This window comes from Oryza brachyantha, chromosome 7 (genome assembly GCF_000231095.2).
Source record: "Oryza brachyantha chromosome 7, ObraRS2, whole genome shotgun sequence".
In the NCBI taxonomy this organism is placed as follows: domain Eukaryota; kingdom Viridiplantae; phylum Streptophyta; class Magnoliopsida; order Poales; family Poaceae; genus Oryza; species Oryza brachyantha.
This window is the reverse complement of record NC_023169.2, coordinates 2,496,110-2,503,788: the sequence shown is the minus strand read 5'-3', so window position 1 is coordinate 2,503,788 and position 7,679 is coordinate 2,496,110. Positions and strand designations below refer to the sequence as shown.

Here is a 7,679-nt window from a genome sequence, read left to right as displayed (position 1 = left end):
TTAAGAATATATATAAATTTTATTAGTAAATTATTTTTATTTGTAAACCAACCATCAGCCATAAATATTTACAATATGCCAGAGAAAAACTCCAAGTTTTATTTTTAAATTTTCTCCCCGTCATTTTCCTCGGCCAAGAAGTTGCTTTGTCCACTCCGCTGCCATTTGTGCTGCTCCCTGCTCCTGCCTCTTCCTGCTGCTGCTTCGCCACCCCCACCCCCACACCCACACCCACAGCTTTGCTTGCCTCGGCTCCCTCCCCCTTTCCTCCTCCCTGGATTCGGGCGACCAGGCCGAGAAAAGCAGCAGTGAGAGAGAGAGAGAGAGAGCAAAGCAGCCATAGAGAGAGAAGGAGAAGAAGAAGAGAGAGGGATAAAAGGAGAAGCTTCAGCTCACAAACAACAAGCCTCTCTCTCTCTCTCCATTTCGTTCTCTTCCTCCTCCTCCTCTTCTTCTTCTTCCCAACGATGTCCTAGCTACTATCTAGCTTCTATTGTAGCAGTGCAAGTAGAGGAGTGCTAGGCTGCCACTGAGCCAGTCGCCCAATCTGAGCTCCTGCATCGTAGGGCTGAGCCTAAGGTGGCGGTGGCTACATTGGCAGGAGAGATCGATCCTCTGGACTGTACCGTCAAAAACCCCAATCTTTGGGTGGCCGGTGATCTGGCTGATTTGGTCCAAGATTTGGGGGCCAGAATCCTGCGTTTTGGAGGTGATTTTGGTCTTGATTTGAGGTTTCTTGCCGCCAAGATCGCGGCCTGGTAGATCCCTCTTGCTGGCTGCAGAGGTGTGTCTTGTGCCCTTGTGGAGAAGGAGCTATGAGACAATGAGGGAAGAGAGCACCAAGAAGAGCAAGGTAACATCTGCCTTTCTTGATCAGATAGATCACTGCATAAGATCGATGACCTTCTGTTCTTGTTGAGCTCTTCCCGTTCTCTTGTTTTTTTCTCCCCTGGTTGACCATGTTTTGGTGCTCATTTTATTTGTTTTCCTCACTTGTCTCGTCTTCTTGATATTTGTAGCTTTCATGGTCCAAGTCCCTCGTGAGGAAGTGGTTCAACATCAGGACCAAGGCGCAGGACTTCCATGCTGATTCTGATACCAGCCAAGGTATGATGATTAATGCCCCCATTTTGGCTGTTCAAAGATGAGTACTGTAATTAATTGCAGCCTCCTGTATGCAAGATTTAATTTTTTGTGCATTTATGTTGGGATTAATGAAAGTGCCCTGCGCGCCCCCCCCCCCTCCCCCCCCGCCCCCAAATGGAATCTCCCCCTTTACCTTTGCTTGCTGCGTGCTCCGGTGTTTATTTGTTTGGAGAAGTCCCAAGCTGATCCAAGAAAGCTGATTGCTTGGGACTTCTCAGACCTGCCGTGTTTGTTTGTTTTGTGGTTATCATCTCCTTATCCGATCTTTCAAGTCCAAGATCGAGGTGCTGATTCAAAGTTAGATGGGCAGCTAATTGACCCGTCACAATCAGACGCCTTTTATCCGTCTTAGATATCTGCTACGCGTACGTTTCAGTTTCCAGTTCTGATTTTTATTGATTCACAAGTCCTCAAAAGGTCAGAACCAACCAAGAAATCTTTTTGCCACAAACACACAAAACTGCAGCAAATTTTGTTTGCTGTTGCTTGGCATGATGCTTCCTTCTACTGCCTGCATTTCTATGCACGTTTAATGTGAAAGGGGGTGTCGTTCATCGAAAGATCAGAGGCAGCAGCCAGCTTTTTCTTTGTTGTGTTTACTGCCTTTGTTTGGTTCTGTGCTGTGCTGAGTTTGCCGTGTGATCCAGGTAGGGATGGTGGTGGAGCAGGGAGGGCCAGCTTCTCAGCGAGCTCTGCAAGCACAAGCGCAGCCAAGAAAAGCAGAACAGGTACAGTGAAAAGAAGCATTTGGACCACGCCACCCCTCTCTCTTCTCACACTCTCAAACAGATGCAGCTTTCTCTTCCCACCACAACTCTCTCTCTTTTTTCCTGCTGAGTTAATCTTTGTCAAGCTCCTTTGAATCTTTCTGCAGCACCAGGCTCTTTTGCACTGCCAAGCTATCTGATTATTCCTGTTTGTTGTTTCCTTATGGGCCCGTAGACCGGTCGTCGTCCAAGCGGAGTGCCGATCGCGTTCGCCGAGGGAGGAATGATTTCGATCTAGCACGCCTGACAGAGGTTCAAGATTACAGGTGCCATTGATTCACCATGCGTGTTTTGCCTGCTGGCACCTGCTGGCGTTGTGTCTGTTGTGTAGTGGCTAGTGAGATTGGATGGAATCTTGTATCTTTGTATGATAATCATTGTCGAAATAGCTGTTAGGTAGTTCCTGCATTTTGAGTCTGCTACATTATGTTGAAAGAATCTGATGTATCACTCTTTTGCTTCCTTTTGCATGTAGAATCTTTGCCGCGACGTGGAATGTCGGTGGCAAGTCCCCACCCAGGGGGCTAAATTTGGATGAGTGGCTTCACTCTTCTCCTCCCGCTGATATCTACGTGTTAGGGTATGTGTCAGATGGCCTTTCTATACAGACAATCTTATCTGAACAGTGATGATTCTGAGCTGTTTCAGTTAATTTACTATTACCGGTCTATGGCAGATTTCAGGAGATTGTCCCTTTGAATGCTGGAAATGTTCTTGGCACCGAAGATAATCTTCCAGCAAAGAAGTGGGTGTCTCTTATTAGGAGGACATTGAATAAGAATCCTGGGGCAAGTGGTTCTGGTGTCTATCATACACCATCACCAGTCCTCAATCCAGTTGTAGAACTAGATGCTGATTTTGAGGGGTCTGCAAGAAGGCAGGAGAACTACTCATTCTTTCATCGCCGATCATTCCACAATCTCAGCCGTAGTTTAAGAATGGATGCAGACTACATGTTCCCACAACCAAAGTTGGACCGAAGGTTTAGCGTTTGTGACCCAGTCAGCTTGGGAGGTAGACCAAGTGACTTTGATGGTAATTTGCGGTGGATTGGGTCACCAGATGAGGAGAACATCGATGAGGAACTTTGTAATGCCGCACAACTTTCTCCACTTCCTTGTAGCTGCAATACATCAGCACCAACTGAAGATCACGATGTGCAAGAGCAACCCAATGGATCAAGGTATTATTAATCCTGTTATGAACATCATGAATTATTACTTGGATCCCCTTACCAGCAAATTTTGTAAATGTTGGTTGTAATGTTCCGCAACCTTTTGAATTTTAAGGTCATGCAGAACTAATTATTTGAAAATGCCTATGGTTCTTCAGGTATTGCTTGGTTGCCAGCAAACAAATGGTTGGCATTTTTCTCACTGTTTGGGTGCGCAATGAAATAAGAGATGATGTGAGAAACTTAAAAGTTTCTTGTGTGGGTAGAGGGCTGATGGGTTATCTTGGGAATAAGGTAATATTAGGCAGTATATACACATCTTCATTGTATACAATTAGTCATTGTTGCGGTGACAGATCTAAAGTGTAGGTCCTAACTTTTGTGTTGCAGGGCTCTATATCAATAAGCATGTCTTTGCACCAGACAAGCTTCTGCTTCATATGCTGCCATTTGACCTCAGGAGAAAAGGAAGGGGATGAATTGCGGAGGAACTCTGATGTTATGGAAATTTTAAGGAAGACACGATTTCCACGGGTTCGTGGTTCTAATGATGTCAAGTCACCTGAGACGATTCTTGAGCATGAGTAAGAGACATTTCCTTTTGTTTTCTTAGGATGCTAATGTGGAAACTAAAACAAGCTTGTCTCATAATTTGTTATCTTCTAATACTCATGCAGCCGTATAATATGGCTTGGGGATTTGAACTATCGTATTGCCCTGTCCTATTGTTCAGCAAGAGCACTTGTTGAAATGCATAACTGGAAACAATTATTAGAGAAAGATCAGGTAATTTGCAGTGACTATCAAGACTATACAGTTCTGTCCTACTTGTTCTGTTTATTTTACAACCTGGTTATGTAATTTAGCGAACTACAGAAAACTTGAAAGACAAAAAAAATTCAAAATGTTCAGATCAAAATCCTTTTTTACATTCCTTGCAAAAAAAGAAGCCCTTTATTACATATTTCAATGGATGAAAGGCTACTAAAAACTTTTGAATGACCTCTTCTGGAACAGCTTCGAATACAACAGAGATATGGGCGAGTTTTTCAGGGCTGGAAAGAAGGAAGGATTTATTTTCCTCCCACATACAAGTATTCATTTAATTCCGATCGTTATGCCGGAGAGGGCATGCATCCCAAAGAAAAGAGAAGGACGCCTGCATGGTATGTTTCATCAGTTATTACAATAACTAAGACTGCCTTATTCTACTATGACATTAATTTTCAGTGATCTCACCCCTTTTCTTCTCTGGATTTTGTACCAAAAGGTGTGATCGCATCCTCTGGTACGGTAATGGCCTCAACCAGCTGTGTTATGTTCGTGGGGAGTCTCGCTTCTCCGACCACAGGCCAGTGTACAGTATTTTCATGGCAGAAGTTGATATTGTACACCACAGGAGGAAAAACATGGGATATTTCAGCTCAAGAATTGAGGTGGAAGAGCTTTTACCACATTCACAGAGCTACCGAGAAATAAACTTTAACTGATTTTGAGTTGTCAGAATGATGTAAGGTATGCTAACTTTTCATGCAGTGACAGAATTTTGAAGGATATTTTTGTACTTGTATTTTTAGTTACACTGCTTCTAGCTTGTTTGATTCTATTCTACCTTTATTTACTCTTTTTATTATTATATACAGATTAGGTACTTGTCGAAAGTACACCATGTAGGGTTCAAGAATCAGCTCATTAGGTGATCAAATGTGAGTTTTGACTATATATTTTAATTTCTGGTTCTTTGTTGACTGGAGACACGCGTAGCTTCTAAGAGTTGATTTCAATAGAATGAATTGGGTTGACCAATGGCTTGTTTATTTGGCATCCCTCATGCAGATACTCAAGCAAGAATGTGCAAATGCTAACTTAAAGGTACAATTCTCATTTTTTTTTAGATAAGAGTTAAAACCTCTTTCGAAATCTAGGTCGATTGACAATGTTTTATGGTGTCATTGCAGGGTAATGGGCAATTTTGCAGGCAACCATTTCAATGGAGAAGTAATCCAGCCCATGCCACTAACTATACAATCAAGCCAGCTTTAGCCTTAGTTTCTCTGAAAAAGCTATTACTTCCTTTTTTTTCTAGCTTTTTATCAGTTTAGAGTGTCAATAAACACCAATATATTATTTTCCCTTTCCCTTTGGAAGCTTTGTAAACCAGCTAGTGTATCCCATGCAAGTTGTGGAATTATTGTAGTAAAACATGACACTTAGCTTTAGGATGACTGTTCCTAGGCTGAGGGAGGAATGATGATGAGTATGAGAAGCTTGCACAGTTACAATCATGTGTATAATTTTTTTTTTGTGGTGCCTGAACAGTCAGGTGAGGCATGCATTAGTACTACTCATAACCATGACAAAAAGATTGGCTCCCTCAATTATGCTCCCAGATGGCTTTTGCCAAGTGCAATGTTCCTACAAACCCCTGGTGTTTCACACTCTTTTCTTTAAACTTGTTCCTATCTGTTTCCTATTACCTATTACTAGTCAGTTCCAGTGCTTCATTTTATTATGCACTGGGTGCACCATGGCAGTAGCAGAAATGATTCTCCATCATCTCATCTCATGCATGCTCTTGCAAGTTGCAAGTTGCAGCAGTTCATTGTTCAGAAAGGGAATCCACTGTATGTATGGTTTCTTGGAGAATGGTGTCTGTTGTCCTGAAGCCTTTGTTAGCCTTGATTTTGTTTCCCAGGTCATATAGAAGTAACACACTTCACCAAGCTTAGTCAGGTATTCAAAAAACTTGTTTGATCTTCTTTTGTTGTCTAGCTGATTGGAGCCACATGCCTGTGGAATTGTGATCTCCAAATTCATGCACTCTACTGCCCACAAGTTGTTGGATGGAAATATTGACAGATTCAGAGTTTAGGAGGAGGATTTATCTTTAGAATCAAGTTCCTACTGGCTGGAAGATATGGTAAAATGCAGTTATATCGGCTGATCAGATTCAGCTTCAGAACTTTGACTTCTTGCTCTTAAGACTCTGAATCTGTGCTCTGTTCTAGAAGAAACTGATATAGTTCTGATTCCCTGCTATCCATGTGAAGAGTAAAACTAGTGAGAGTAATATATTCGGTCAATCAGACACTGTATTTCCGTACTTCTTAAATATCACCAGTTTGAGGAGTTCATCATATGAGCATTCAGTTATCCAATGTAATACTGCACAGTGTGACTTAAAAATGTGTTAAATCTGCAATCAGTTATTTCTCAGTTGTCAAAAAAATAATAATAATTCAGAATCTCACATGGCTGTTCCAACAAGCAGCATGCAAAGCAGAAAAAGCAAAAGGAACAGAGAAGAAATGCTGTTCCATTAGCCCTAGAGAAGAGAAGAAAAAAAGAGATAAGAGTAATAAAGGTAAAGCTAGGCACAGTAAAAAAAGAGAAAGGAACAGTCACATCAAACAAAATTCCAGTACCACCACGAGCAAAGCATCTGCATTACTGTCAGCTGCTAATGCTGTTCTTTGCTGCTGCTGCTACTGCTTCTCGTGCTACGTTACCACAATAACCCTGAATTCCCAGCTTGTTTCTGCAATGAACTTGTACCACCAGGCACTGTGCTTAACCTTTAGTAACTTTCCTCATCTAGTGTCAGGCAATTGTCATGACTGAAACACTTGCATTCTGAAACCTTAATCTTGTCATAAGGAATAACTGAAACGCCTGCATTGTGATGGTCATCAGTGTGGCAATCTTGGTGCCATTGATCCTTTGCTGCTGCTAAGATTGGATTAAGCCACAGCTGGGCATCAGTGACTCAAGACTGAATGAATGAATGCCTGATCTGTCATGACATGCAGGAGATAAGCAAGCAGGCAGTTGATGGAGATGCAGAGGCTGGCTCAGCTTCGTTTGTGCGCATCGAAGAAGACGGGGTTGAGATGAGACGAGCGTGTGAGCCATCGAGCATGGCGCCATGGGCGTGGAGATTGAGGATGGGACGGGTGGGAGCAGTGCAGTGCACACATTTACTGCTGCACCACCTGTCTGCTTGGCTTCCAGTCATTCACAGAACTGAACACGGCGAACAGAACTCCTCCTCATCGAGATGCAGATCAGGAAAACATCGAACATCAGTGCGGATGAGGAGAACATCAAACAAGATAGAAAATCAGGAAGAAAACGATGCTTAATTCAGTGCACCGCAGGTCAAGAAAACAAAATAATCAGATGCTTAATCCAGTGCAGTGCAGATAAAAAAAAAACCAAGAATGCGGTGCAGATCAAGAAAAAAATCAGGTAAAATTCAGATGCTTAATCTGCATTGGATGCTGATCAAGAAAAAATTCAGAAAAGAACCTAAAGAATGAAAAATGCGGCGCGACCTTCAGATCTTCAGTCTGACGCTCTCCCAACTGAGCTATCCCCGCTATCGTTCATAGAAGCTGTACAAGCAATAATCAATGGTGAAATGGGCAAGCGACAGGTGGCAGGCGGGGGATGTCAGAAGCAACTGCAGTTAGCTCGAGCTCCGAGATGGATGCACGCATGGACATGGAACATCGTGCTGCTCTGCTGGTAGTACCAGCTAGCGTAGCGCCATGGCCGGCGAGAGCACGGAGACCTGCGATTTAAACGGCCAC

At 42.9% G+C, this 7,679-nt stretch overlaps 1 protein-coding gene across 1 annotated transcript; it reads left to right on the top strand.

Moving 5' to 3' along the window:
• Positions 1-238: 238 nt before the first annotated feature.
• On the top strand, positions 239-5,366 carry LOC102721094 (type I inositol polyphosphate 5-phosphatase 4-like). The gene is made up of 14 exons (XM_006657432.2): positions 239-853; positions 1,020-1,107; positions 1,794-1,874; positions 2,089-2,179; positions 2,389-2,493; positions 2,590-3,096; positions 3,246-3,381; positions 3,478-3,671; positions 3,765-3,873; positions 4,105-4,253; positions 4,358-4,602; positions 4,731-4,793; positions 4,924-4,959; positions 5,046-5,366. Exons 1-11 carry the CDS (start codon positions 824-826, stop codon positions 4,575-4,577), a joined length of 1,710 nt encoding a protein of 569 aa, XP_006657495.1. The 5' UTR covers positions 239-823; the 3' UTR covers positions 4,578-4,602; positions 4,731-4,793; positions 4,924-4,959; positions 5,046-5,366.
• Positions 5,367-7,679: the final 2,313 nt, after the last annotated feature.

Coding starts and splice junctions, on each gene's coding strand:
- LOC102721094 (XM_006657432.2), top strand. CDS start 824: ATGAGGGAAGAGAGCACCAAGAAGAGCAAG. Junction 2,494..2,589: donor GCTGATATCTACGTGTTAGG/GTATGTGTCAGA, acceptor GGTCTATGGCAG/ATTTCAGGAGATTGTCCCTT. Junction 3,874..4,104: donor AATTATTAGAGAAAGATCAG/GTAATTTGCAGT, acceptor CTTCTGGAACAG/CTTCGAATACAACAGAGATA.